Source organism: Babylonia areolata, chromosome 27 (genome assembly GCF_041734735.1).
Source record: "Babylonia areolata isolate BAREFJ2019XMU chromosome 27, ASM4173473v1, whole genome shotgun sequence".
Taxonomy (NCBI): domain Eukaryota; kingdom Metazoa; phylum Mollusca; class Gastropoda; order Neogastropoda; family Buccinidae; genus Babylonia; species Babylonia areolata.
The window spans coordinates 14,849,117-14,863,424 of NC_134902.1; the positions used below are offsets into that span (position 1 = coordinate 14,849,117).

The 14,308-nt window shown below is 37.5% G+C and overlaps 1 protein-coding gene across 1 annotated transcript; it reads right to left on the bottom strand.

Annotated features, from left to right (window-relative positions):
• Window positions 1-243: 243 nt before the first annotated feature.
• Window positions 244-13,948, bottom strand: LOC143301436 (membrane-associated tyrosine- and threonine-specific cdc2-inhibitory kinase-like). The gene is made up of 16 exons (XM_076615727.1): window positions 13,722-13,948; window positions 10,643-10,778; window positions 9,984-10,081; window positions 9,311-9,393; window positions 8,837-8,962; window positions 8,132-8,207; window positions 7,628-7,750; window positions 7,160-7,248; window positions 6,289-6,395; window positions 5,434-5,537; window positions 4,871-4,918; window positions 4,416-4,521; window positions 2,967-3,057; window positions 2,122-2,250; window positions 1,166-1,313; window positions 244-696 (listed from the first exon to the last, which is right to left on the bottom strand). Exons 1-16 carry the CDS (start codon window positions 13,869-13,871, stop codon window positions 439-441), a joined length of 1,872 nt encoding a protein of 623 aa, XP_076471842.1. The 5' UTR covers window positions 13,872-13,948; the 3' UTR covers window positions 244-438.
• Window positions 13,949-14,308: the final 360 nt, after the last annotated feature.

The following is a 14,308-nucleotide window of genomic DNA, read 5'->3' on the forward strand; positions in this document are numbered from 1 at the left end:
CCGTGCACCTTCATGTGGATGTACGAATGAGAACACTTCCCTTTTAAAAGGTCAAATGCAGATGGCTTCATTTTGTTGGTCCCTTGGTTAACCTCAGGGTGAGAAGACAAAAAAAAAGGTTCACACAAAACCCTACACCACTAAGATACATGGAAAATACTAAAACCACACAACTTAATCCAGTCAACTAGGGAGCAGCAAGAAGGATAATAAAAAAAAAAAAAGTAAAAAAAGTGAAAAAAAAAAAAAAAAAAAAAGGGAGTGGAGGGGAGTGGTGGGTGGCTGGGGGGGAAGAGAGGTCAATCCATGAAGTCTACAAAGCGTTCAGGCCACGCTTACTGTGATGTCCATGGTTTTCAAGGTGGAGGAAAAAGCAACATGGCCGACTGATGACCACCATCTAACATCACAGATTTACACAAGGATTCGGGAATGATGTTAACGTTTGCTTTTCACCTGCTCCTTTCCCTGATCAGAACTGGGTTCCTTGTTTTCTTTTGAACCCGATTCGTCAAGATCCATCACATTTTCACTGTCTGCCGGCATGTCCATAGTAAGCTGACTGTCATTCCCAGCAGCCTCTGCCTGGATGGAACTCTCTTCTGTTGGCTCAGCTGAGTCGTCAGGTTTCTGATCGTCTGGCGCTCCGATTGCAACGTTGTCCTCATCATCATCGTCACCCACTGCGTCAAATAACTGGACAACACAGCACAGGAATCAGCTTTCACTTTATTTAAGTTTTTTGTGAAGATCAGGAAAGGGCAGGAGAAAATAAAGACAGAGAAAAAGACAGTCAGTCAGTGTGAGACTAAGGAAGTTGGATAGAGCTTGTGATTTTATGTTTGCGTATGTGAAGCATGCATCAGTGCAGTCCATGGCTTTTTTTTTCACAATAAAATCCACCAATACAGTAAAATAAATATAGATGCAGATTTATAATAGATAAATAAATCAAAATCTGGGGCAATATCACACTGTAGTAATGTACTCCTACGTGGATAGCAGTGTGAATTTTACATCACAGTATGATTCATGACCGCTCATCCTCATCCTTTTCTTTTAAGTTGATATTAATATCCTGTTTGTTACAAGACTGCTGGCAGTCTTCCCTTTCTTAAATGTTCATATTATCTACAACATCCTGCTCCATGGAGGGTGTACTGACCGTCATCAAGTTCCTGGGAGCACAAATTCTGTCCCCATCAGGCTGCCGCGACACAGGAGACTCCATCTTGGACTCCCCATCCCCATCCTCATCAGGGTCAGCCCCTCCCACTGCTCCTTCCAATTCATCATCGTTATGGTCCATTCGCCTTCACACACAAACCAAACACACAACAGGATTAACAACCTCGACATTTCAATGCGTCACTAAACTGTCCCTCAAACTCGCACTTTAAACCTCTCATGCTCTTGAAAAGGGAGTATGGCTGCCCAAATGGCTGGGGGGAAAAAAATGCCATACACATAAAGGCTCACTCATAGATACGATTGAGCATGGGAATTACAGATCACATCTTTTGAAAAACAAGGTTTTATCACTTTAGACAAGACAAAAACAATCTTTTCTAATTTTCTGACTTTGTCAACTGTAGGTACAGAAAACTCTGAAGTAAAGAACGGACCCACCTGTAACTCAAAAATGTCAATCGTAGATAATATGATACCAAAATACATCTCTTACAAAACCTGTCACTGTTTTGTATATATGACAGTAGAAAACAAATACCTATAGGGGAGGTTACCTACTTCCGGGAGGTTATCGGCTGTAGTTTCGTCTGCTCCGCATAGGCGGATAGTAGTTTGCACAGGACAGGAATGTCAGACCCCTGCTGGAGTCTGCACTAGTTGGGTCACGGTTAAGTATGTGTAATTAAAACAAGGTTTTATCACTTTAGACAAGACAAAAACAATCTTTTCTAATTTTCTGACTTTGTCAACTGTAGGTACAGAAAACTCTGAAGTAAAGAACGGACCCACCTGTAAATCAAAAATGTCAATCGTAGATAATACGATACAAAAATACATCTCTTACAAAACCTGTCACTGTTTTGTATATACGACAGTAGAAAACAAATACCTATAAAGGCAGCCGATGATGAACTTAGACATGGGACTTACCGAATTTTTGCTTGTCTGAAAGGAGAATGGAAATAGCTGGCTGGTGTCAAGGAAGTGTGAGTTCGCCTCAAAGGTTCAGTTCTTGCATGACGACCTCCAAACACATCTGGTTCCTGAGGCAGCAATGCTCTGGGGGGGGGGGGGGGAATCCAAAATTAAGATAAAATACCTTCTCACATTAAAAATAAAATGAGACAGAGAAAGAAGGGGCAGCAAGGGTAAGCATGCAACCACAAGATATGCAGGGAAAAACAGAACAGACAAGAGGGAAAAAATGACAGAATCTGATACAATTGTTACATTACTATCACATCCAATGCCCCCCCCCCCCCCCGCATTTATTAAAAAGATTCAGTTTAAACAATGGCATAACCAATCACAATCAAGATGTTTTTTGTTGTTGCTGACAATTTTTTCTCAAATACCAATCAGGCACATCAGAACAAATGAGGAGGAATTTTGTTTTTACTTTTTATGTTCCCTCATACTGTTTACTAAAACAAATGAAGCACAGGTCCTTTGACATGTCTTGGTTCGTACTTCAGTTCCTCTCCCCAAATATCCCAGCTCAAGACTGTCATGAGAAGGAAGCCTGCCAAGGCTGTCAACTACTCAGGGTTGAAAGGTTAATTGCCATGTGTACATTTGTCGTGTATCAATGGTCTGTTTTGGCTGCATCTTAAGGTCTTTCCCCCCCCCCCCACTTAATGTAAGCCCAACCCAATAATTCATCCATTTTACATTTTCTTCTTGACAAAGCTAGTTTATTTCCTATCTTTATTAATCTTGTTGAAAGAGGGAGTAAAAGAACATAGAAAATTATGAAAACAATCAGAGGGTCATACTTTGTCAACACTTCTTTGCAGGTTGGAATCAACCCGTCGACTTCGTCAGCATCTCTTGTGTCATTGGCCACACTGACATCCAGCATCTCTTCTGCAGACAAGCCAAAAATCTTTATTTTAATTCACTTCAAAATATGTACATACATACATGATACATGAATAGACCAGGTATTCTAAACATTTCCATATCATTACTTCTGTGACACTGCAGTTGTTAGCAGAAAGAAGTATATGTGTAATGGTGTCAAACAAGCCCCAGTTTCTGCTGATTTCAGCGAGTTACTCTGTGAATAAATACAGGCAAGTGGCCACATCCATTCTGATGTATTATACTTATAGCAAAGCCTTATTCTTAGCTAATAATCCAAATTCTATGCACTAATACTCTGGGGGTAAAGATGACATGACCTAGGTCTTCTCTACCACCATGGTACTTCAATATTTTATGTGTCAGCCCAGAGACCCGCAGTTCCATTATTTTCCAAGTTCTCTGCAGCTCTGTTATGACCATTAGCATAAGATATGAGACAACAGCCTCCCATTTTCTCTTCTGTATATAACACACAGATTTCTGAAGCAAGGAAAACATCAAAGTATTTCTCATATTTTCATTCGATAGTAAAAAAAATAATTGCTCAGACATGTATAAAAGACATGTGAATAATGACCTCTATTTGGCCATTTCTAGAAAATGAAAAAACAAAAAATAAAAAGTGTTGTTTTACTTTTCTCTTGACTTGATATTGGTCAATCTCACAGTGTTCTTGAATTATTTTCATTTTCTTCAATTGTAATGAAAAAAAATGAAAGACATGCTTTCCAATTTCTTATCCATTATATCAATGCCAAATGGCCATGTTATTATGTCCACATATGGCAAGAATTGTTCACTTCATCTGTCAAAAGTGCTGCAAGGATCCGCTTTCTGTTTAGCTTATATACTCTCCAGCACCCAGACTCTTTTTTTCTTTCTTTCTTTTTTTTTTTTTTTTTTTTAAGTTTAAAAAATGGAGACTTTCCAAATTGGAGAAATTAGCATTTAATACTCAGCTGATGGATCCACGTAATAAAACTTGTGGAGGTTTACATTCCGACATAATTTTCTCATGCAATGAAGGTTGAAGCCTTTTTCAACCAATAACACAAAGCCGAGAGGAAATTACCTTTGGGAACCTTCCCAATTATGAGTCCTAAGGCCCTCTTGATTGAGGGACCGGGGATGCAACTTGGGCAAAACACTCTCTACTATAAATTGTATAATCGAATTCCAGCCCGAATAGACTGGACAGCAGACATCTATTTGGCTGATTTTTGGGGGTCAAAGTGTGATAACTTTGTCAATGTGTCTAGTCTAAAATGGGTAAATCCAAGCGTATGTGCAGAGCCAAAATTTGGCCATATTTCCACTACCCTTTTCACCCAGCAGTATATGTAAGTCTGAAGACTTACCATCAGAACCACCAACTGCCCCCTCCAGCTCCTTTTCTTCTTCCTCAGTCCGGATTTTGCATCGCTCTTTCGCCAAGTCCGCAAGAGGTGGCATCCCTGGCTTCACCTGGAGGGAAAAGAGCACTATGATTTAATAAGTCATGGGGTGCAGTTTAAGTACTGTACTGTCTGGTAATTCTTCAAAAAATATTATCGACAATAATTAAAAGATGATTAAAAAAAAATATATATATATATATAAAAAGATTATAAACAGTTTGAGTGTACTTCAATATTGTGAGCACAGCAACTTTAATTAATTATTGCAATTTCATGGCAAACCACCCAACCCTGAAAAAACAAATGCTTCCCTCGACTGGACTGGTTTGATTCACACAGACAAGAAGCTTCAGAACAAATAAAGACACAGATAAAAAATTATATACATATAATTAAAAAAGGAAGACCCAACCTACCTCAATTTTCTGAGGGAAGTCGTACCGTTTCTCGCGTTCCTGGAATTTCTGCAATAGGAAAAAGCATCCAATTATTATACATCACTATGGACGGATTGGAGAGTGGGTGGGGGTGAGCGGGATAAACAACTTGAGATTAGAAATAAGAAACAAGGTGACATCAGTTTTCTTGAAAAAAAAAATACAGAAAATTCAAAAACAGCACTGATCCTGTTTAAAGCTGATTTTTGTCATTTTCTGGAGTTTTTCTCTTCAGTTTTACAAGTAGAAAAAAGAGAGGACTTTTTAAACAGGAAGGAAAATGAGAGCGTGCATGTGCACATGACTGCACTATATTATTTCAAACATTTTTGTCCTGTAAAATTCAGATCAAATCATAATGAAATTTGATAAACGTAAATTTAAACAGGGAGAAAGAAAAATGAGATCAGATGCAGAGGAGGGAAGAAAAGGAACTTTTACATGCAAAGAGATGGGCAGGTTTATCTAAATCACATCAACTCCCCTCGCCCAAACCCAACTCAGTCTCCACACACACATGAGCTACACTGTCTTTCACTCACCGGGTAGAGTTCAGGATGCTCCAGAAGGTTCTCCACTGTTGGCCGCTGTTTGTAGTCTTGCAACAACATCCACTCTATCGCATACTGCAAAGTTTCCGAGTGACCTGAAATGGAAGCATTTCACTATTACATAAAAAGAATGTGGCCAAAAGAAGACATATAACAAAATCAGAATGGCAGCTGCCCAAAACAGATGAACACATAAACACAATCTCTCAGACATACCATGCGTCACTGGATTGACTTAATTCCAACATTTTGAAAGAAAAAACATTCTGCATGTTCATGGAAGTACGTGTCCATGTGCATGTTCTGGTGCAGAAATGACAGAAGCATTGCTGTCACTAGACAGTTTCTATACTATCACATAATGAACTTCCTCTTTCGCTTCGTCAAGTCTCCACTCTCAGCTCTTTCAAGTCTGGCCTTAAAACCCACCTCTTCACAAATAGCCTCCCTTGCCTGCCCTTCCTTGTCTTTAGTTTCTAGTTTTAGAGTTATGCATGCGTGTGAACGACTGATGCGAAAGCGCTTTGATTTGTCTCTGCTCAAGATTCAGCGCTATATAAATACCATTATTATTAATATTATTATTATAATATACATATCATTCTCCGGAGAGATCTAATTCAGAACAACTTACTCCATAAATAATTACACGGTTCAACACATTTTTCCTTCCCCGAAACAATTCCTGACACTGGAAAGATTTCCACATGTAAATTGAGAGACTGAAACTGACACAAACTATCATGCTACACATCAATACTGTCATAAATGCATTTCATTACCGAAAAATCACACTGAAACATGCCAGAATGAAGTACAATGCAGGCCATTGTTTAAAACACTCACGGGCTAATAGTTTTGTTGGGAGATGGCCATTACGAAGTGCCTGCCACAAGTTCCCAATCAATGGAACATCAAGGTCAGTTGCCATTTCCAAAATCGTCACACCCAAACTGCAAAGAACAGGATATGAATTATTTTGTTCAAAGAAATGAAATATTTCTTAAAGCATGAAAACAAAAACTGTCCACAAATACAAATCACATTTCCAAAGATGAGAGAAAAGGAGAGATGAAGGGTTCATGAAAACAAATATTCAGAAAAACATTAACCAGTATTTGGACAGTACTTTAAATTCTAATCCTTTATAAACAATTTATCATGGGAAAGCCACTGGCACACACCTTATGTACAACGCAAAAGTGTTCAGAGCAATTGTTCAAATCCACGATTACTAAAGCTTTCAAACATGGCTACTTTTTACTAACATATAAATCAAATGGCTTGCTGTTTCCTGATCTTGATTTCTCAATGAAATAAATCAACAATGAAAATCTACAGAATTCTTAAAAACTAAAACAAATGTGCAAAATGACAATCATCTAACAATGGTAACACACAATATCAATACATTTTTTTTCTATATATTAAAAAATAATAATAATAAAATAAATCACATAATGATCAGACACATGCATTAATATCTACATAAAAGAATCTTTCAAGTGAGCAATGTAAAGAAAGCACAATGGACCTTAAGTATATGGACAAAAAAAACACCCACTATGGACCTACTCTTAGTATACTGACAAAAATACAAACAACACCTGTATTTGATTCCTGCTTCATCAAAACACAATACACATTGTTCACACAGGGAAGTGGCCTTGAGCACAGTTAAACACAACAATCATTTGATTCACATAGTTGTCCTCACCTAAAGATATCTGAGGGCTTGCCAGGATTGCCATTGATTGCTTCAGAAGCCAGGTATCTCCCATCACCTTCTTCTGCATGGGAATTTGGCTGAAATGGTTGCAACATGTCATGACCTTGTAACCAATGATTATCAACAATAAACCATCGATCAGAAATGATCATTCCAAACAACAAACTTTTTTTTCACTTTCTTTTAAATTGCTTAGGTTATCACCTTTTCTACAATTAACACCTATCTGTCATTAAGAAAAATCATAATAATACTCAAAAAAGTAAAAACAAATCTATACAAAACAGAAATTTACAACCCTGAATTCCCCAAAAACATTTTTTAAAGAAAAAAAAAGTAAAAACAAATCTGCGCCAAACAGAAATTTACAATCCTTTATTCAAAAACAGCACACACACACACACACACACACAAAGAAAAAAAAAGAAGAAAAGTGATAACAAGAATATGACTTACCTGACAATTGTGAATGACGAGACCAAGATCGCCCAGTTTACACACACCATTGTATGAAATGAAGATGTTCTCTGGCTTTATGTCCATGTGCACCATATTGTGATTATGTAGGTGCCTCACAGCCTAGAACAAATGGAAAAGAATATGTCAAAAACATTTTTCAGGATAACCAGAGAATTGTTAAATCTTTTTTCTTTTTTTTCTTTTTTTAACTGCACCAGAGATGAGAATCATCTCCCTTTTATTCATTCTTTTTATTGTTGTTGTTGCTAATTCTGTACTCCCCTTCTAGCTGTTATCTGATGTTACTGTACAAAAGTACTAAATGAAAATTGTTAGTTACATAAAACCTACTCAGCAGACATTCTACACTCTAAAACCACAACACTGTAAGTTTCATCACCAGAGTATATCATAAGTACACAGAGGGGCAAACTAAAATGTACTGAATCAACTAACCAGCACACAAATGCAAACAGCAGAACTATTTCACCATCTACTTACAAATAACAGATCAGCGAAGATGGTCCAGATCTGCTCCTCGCTGATGTTGTGCTCTCTCCAAGCATACTGGCTGAGACTGTAAAATAAACACAACATCTTCAATATCAACTACAACAAACTGTAAAATGTTTCAGTCACCGCTTTTCTAATTTGCAATTTAACTGGCATGCAGGTTTTCATTCACAAACTGATCATAATTCATTACTTTTCAAAACCAAAATATTACGGATAAAAGATTTTTTTTTTTTTTTTTTTTAATCTAAATAAGATAAAAATAAAGATTTAATAATCCCTTTGAGTGTCACAGAACATATATGTGCACAGTAACGTCATTGATAACATGATCAGAAAAAGGGATGTAATTCTGGAAGGCTGAAAATTCAGTTTACCTGGAGTGGTATATCTCCAGACCATTTTCCAAGTTTTAGGCTTATTGTCTTATGACTTGAAACACCACTTTCTACTGTTTTTCCCCTGCCACTGAAGTCAGAAGAGGTTTTAAGTTCTGTTAAGTCTCCACCCCCCACCCCCACCCCCGTTTTGCAAGGTATCTCCAATACAGAAGATAACAAGTCACAACTCTTGCTAGCTAAGTATTACATACTATCAGTGAGCTGCACTCACTGTCTGAAACTTTCGAACACAAGAGTACATCACTTCTGACAACCATCAGCATGACTGGACCACTCATATGTAACTACCTACCTTTCCTTGCACAGCTCCAGCTTGATGTACAGCATGTCCTCCTCTTCCCAGGCCAGATAGAACTTGACAATGTTGGGGTGCTCAGGAAGCATCTCATACTTCTTCACTTCATCCAGCACCCTCATCCTGCACAGCACAGTACTAGGTAGGAACACATTGGACTTTTTTTTGTTCATAATTCAATTTCTATGGGGCACTCAGAGATTCTCAGTCATATTTGCATATCTAGCCAGCAGATATACAATGTTCTGCCTTCAAAAGCTGATCTGGCCTGTTCTGTCCTGTCCTTGGTACTATGCAGTTATCCTGACAAATAATCCCTTTAAACTGGAATTGATATGTAAATCAGTGTACTATTTCATAGTATATATAAGTCACAGCACACAACCAGTACAATTCTGAAAACATTTACATGCACTTTGAAAATATGCAAACCGACAACAATAAACACAACAAAAGCAACTGTTTACCAACCTTCGACCAGATGTCATGGGTTGCTTGTGCGACTTTTTGATGGCGTACTCTTTTCCATCATCTTTAAATTTTGCCTTGAAGACCTGAACATATCATCATTAAGATTAAATAATTATGTGCATATTTTCAACTGATAAACCAATGTCTATTACAAATATTCACACACATTGGCAAATAATGAAATGTTCTAACTTCTATCAAACACTCCAGTTTATTATTGATTATTCTATAAACTGGTTAACTGTTTTACATACTTCCAACTATTTTCTCAACTCCAATTCATTTGCCTGGGAAGCGAGGAAATCTGAGCAAACTGGTTCAAATCCCACTCTTGCCAGTATATTCTCTCCATCCACTAGACCTTGAGTGGCGGTCTTGACACAAGTAGTCATTCAGATGAGACAATAAACAGATGTCCTGTGCACAGCATGCACTTACTGCACATAAAAGAACTCACGGCAACAAAAGGGTTCTGTCTGTCAAAAATTGTAACTATGTAAGCAGATAAAACCCACAAGACACTGTCCCTGGGGACAGCAACCCAAACTTCAGAGGAATATGTTGTGACAAGAGTAATACAATTCATTATTATAATCCTTAAGCTATAGCATGCATGTTAAAACATGCTGCATACAACTGAATGTATGATATGCAATAAAAAGTGTTCTCTTACCTCTCCAAAGGAACCTTGGCCGACCTTGGTATGATCTAGAAATAACTGTTCAAAGTAGGTCTTCTTGACCTTTTTGTTGTAGTTCGGGCTGTCCAATTCTGTGCATTCGGTTAAGGTTTCAAATTTAAAACTAAAAGAGGACAATACAACAATATGTAAAGAATTGACACGGCATCTGTATAATACAACAATCCCAGTCATGGTATTTCCAATCAATCAACAAGAAATCAAAGAAATGAAATTTAAAGGAACTTACCTGTTGACCAAATTCCCCAAATCACAAAAGATCTACTGAGATACTGTTTCCATGATTCGGAATACTAAGACTATTAAAAAAAACCAAAAAAATCTGTAGTACTTTCACATTCAAAAGAAATCAAATTGCTAGACATGGCAGATAAACCAAGAACTCGAAGAAGTAAAAATAAAGAAAAGAATATGACTGGAAGATAGAAGGGGAAATGACAGAGCAAGAAAACAGTAAAAAAAATTTTTTTTTTTTTTAAACTACACCTTTCATTCCAAGTAAATAACTGTAAGCACAGGCATTCCACAAGGACAACATAATGTTCAGGTTTACTGTGACACACATTAATTTTTTCTTCTTTAATCATTCAAGCAAATATTCAACATAAGCATTAAAAGTCAGTCAAGGATACCATAAACTTTTCGGAACGAAATGGACACAGGCCCAACAGCTTTCCGTCTAGGAAAGATACGGCTAACAGGAGGTGCACTTTTCACTGGTGGGCGTGGGGGTGCATAGTCTAGGCCTGGTGTTTTGCACCCATTTCGCTGTAAACATAGAAACACTGTTCCAAATAACTTTCCAACTTGAATGTAGCACACAGTAAAAAATCAAATGTATCAAAGAATAACAATGTTATTGCTTCCCATCGTGTCCATTTCAGTTTCTATTATCAAAACATCTGTCACGTGCAGAAAACTCCAAGAAGCTGACTTGAAAGAAAAAAGATTGGCTTGTAATACGTAATACTGCCAACAGCTATTGTTCACTTCACGCTCTTTTGACATACATGTGTAAAATAACAGAGGTTGACAGCTATAAAGAATATGTCTAAATGTTAAGATTATTTTTGCTATTTCACAATCATAATAACTTTCCATTAAACAAAAAAGCTGAATGGTTTCTGAAATATTAATTTAATTCCTTCTGTCATATCTGAATTAGAATCTATCACTCACTCTTGGTCAGAGTTGGCAGCATTCAGATTCTTCTTGAACTTCTTGAAGACAAATGATGAAATGTTTAAACACAATTGTTGAATTAAAAAAAAAAATCTTTCATCATAAACTGCTGCATAGATTTGAGCCCCATAGGCCAGAGATTATCATGATGCACATGTCAGATATGATTATCACAGGTCTACAACTACAACTACAAGGCTTGTCTGCAGTGACTTACAAAGGCTTTGGAGATAGGACAACTGACTGGGCTGTGGACACCACAAATTCCTCTATCTCTCCCTTCCACATTCCATATTCATATTGTACCAATTTCATACATATATTTTCTCCATCATAAGTACTTAGCTCTCTGTCTCTCTCTCTCACTGATTTATCTCTCTCATTCTCAAAATCTGAATCCTATTCAAAAGCAAAACATTTTGTATGACTTAAATCACCTTAAGCATGACAAACACAACCTCATATCACCCCTCTTCTTCCCTCCCTTCTGGTATTATTTTTTATTCTTACCCCTCTCCCTCCTCCCTCATTCCCAGTCTTGCTCATTCTGCCACGAACATTGCTATCGTGTATCTATGGGTTTCTCATTTGCTGTCTTAAACATTATTCAACCACCCTATCCACCACAAAAATTCACACTGCAGTGTACAACAAAGAAAAATGGTCCCATAGCCTTTAAGAGCAGTGTATCAACTGTGTCCTTGGCTAAGCACAGGAAGCCAGGGCCAAATCTTATTCCTCCACCACTTTTCTTCAGGTGCCCATTCACACCTGTGTGAAGTGCGGAAAATGAGAATATAATGCCTTTCCCAAGTACACGACATACCAAAATGGGGTCTCCAATGAGTCAAAACTGACCACTGGTGAGCAGAGATGCCAACCCGTGTAAAGTCTTTCTAGGAACAATCAGGAAATTTGGTAGGAACAGTTTGAATTTGATAGGAACACTTGGACTCCGAGCTACATCAGCGAACGTACACACAATTCAAGCACGCAAGTTCCCCAAAATGGATGGCACAATGCACGGATATTTTTCAGTGTACATTTAGCAGAACTTCAGTTCCCACCACTGCTTCTTTACAGCTGACACATATGTCACTTATGTGGCACTGTGCCGCTTCCCTGGTCTTTGTTCATCTTGTTTCTCAGAATCGGAATCCATGGCTGACTTACGGTTTCGAGCTGCTTGTTCCTTCCCTGTACTCTATAGCTTAATCCACCAGGCACAGACGCTGTTTAACCGAGACACAACTCGATTCAGCCACATTCTTGTTCGGGCAAAAGCTTAAGCTGACTGGTCCACTAATTGCTGTTTCAATGTAAACATGCACGCAATAAGCTGACCATCATCATATGAGACCAAGGTTAGTAGTGACTGCCCTAGCCTTGTGATCAGTAGGTCAAGAGTCTGAGTACTACAGGAAAGCATGTGACCATGCTATATAGTCAAAAATGAACTAGTCAGAACAATTTTGACATTGGCGTTGCACTAGAACAAGTTGCTACTGACCATAACAAAATATGGCAAAATCTAAGCGAAATCTAACATTCGGCATCTCTGGGTAAGCAATAGATCAGAAGTCCAATGCCTGATTCAACCACGGCACCCTATTTAGGATATTCTTGTGGAGTGTAAATGTACAAAATGATAATCTACCTCTAAGTTATGTTCTACCTTTCTAAGTTCTGTCTTTTTCTATCTCAAAGTCAAACACACACATATGCACACTCCCAAATAGTGAAATACTGATACACATTGTCATATATAGTCATTCATGTTGATTCTATTAAATGAAGTTAAAGAAATCTTTGGCTCATTACAGAAAACACTGGGAATTATTTTGACCTTTACCAACTTTTTAAGACTCTTCACCAATGCTGTGGCTAACAAAGAAACACAACCCTGCATTATCTTATTCATCAGAAATCTACCTTCCTGTCAGTCTTGATTCTTGAATTTAAAAAAAAAATCATTTACAGTTGCACAGAAACTGCAAACATTAACTTTAAAGTTCATATACATCAAAAAAAAAAAAAAAAAAAAAAAAACCACATACACCGACACAAGTTATTTATTGTTTAACACTAACACTGAACAGTAACATAGATTCATGAGGATCAAAAATGCCGTCATGCACACGACGGGGTAAAAACGGTCAATAGGCAAAGCACGTAAAACTAAAAGCCCACTCGTGGCTCGTGCACATTCGAGTGAACGTGGGATATGCAGCCCAGGAACGAAGAATAGCATGCCATATGAACTGAAGAACTTAACTTCATGAACTTTATTTTAAATTTGAATAATCATAACCCGTGCACTACACCGTACACGTGTTTCAAAAATTCATGAATGATCAATTCAAAAACCAGAAAATCAAACAAATGGTTGTGGCTCAAGTCGTCAGTCAATGCGATAAAATCATGACAATGGACATTCCATTAAACAAAGCGTAAGCAGCAAGCATAAACAATAAAAGAAGCAAAATGAAATACACTTTAAAATAAAGTTTGAATTTCTTGTAAACATACCGCCAATTTTTCCCTCTTCGTGCTGTATTCCTTTGGTTCGCACTCGTAATGAAATATTGCTGAAGTATTCTGGACCTCCGGACTTGAAACTGGGGTACTGCTGACATCTGTTTCGCTAATTCCATCCATTTCTTCGGAAAAGGAATTCATTGCTGATCACTTCAATAACACGGTAACAAAACACACATACACACGATCATGCATGAGACCTGCATTCGAGAAAGCGATTTTGCCCTGCCAGGCCCACAAAGCTTTCGCGGTACTTTTTGCTGCGAAGCAGTACACATTCTGATTGGTTGACTGACAGCAAATATTCAGCAAAAAACATTAAATGCGACGTAGTAACAAGCTTAAGCTTGTTGATTTTATTTTTGTGAAGCTTGAAACGGCGATATGTTGTATTAGAATATCGGATCAGATTTTTTAGGAAACTTTATCAAAAATATTTACTGCAGAGAAAGAAGTAAGAAAATATATTTTGACCGAAATATTTCGTAAAAAATCTATTTTGAAGTTCATTCCACTTAAACTGGTGCACACGCACATTTTGCTGGATAGTTAGTCAGACAGCTTCCTGATTAGTTGGA

Excerpts from the sequence above, each read along its gene's own strand:
- LOC143301436 (XM_076615727.1), bottom strand. The coding sequence starts at position 13,871 with ATGAATTCCTTTTCCGAAGAAATGGATGGAATTAGCGAAACAGATGTC. Across the intron at positions 9,394-9,983 it reads GCCAAGGTTCCTTTGGAGAG|GTCTTCAAGGCAAAATTTAA; the intron begins GTAAGAGAACAC and ends TGATATGTTCAG. Across the intron at positions 7,751-8,131 it reads TCTTCGCTGATCTGTTATTT|GCTGTGAGGCACCTACATAA; the intron begins GTAAGTAGATGG and ends CATTTGTTCTAG.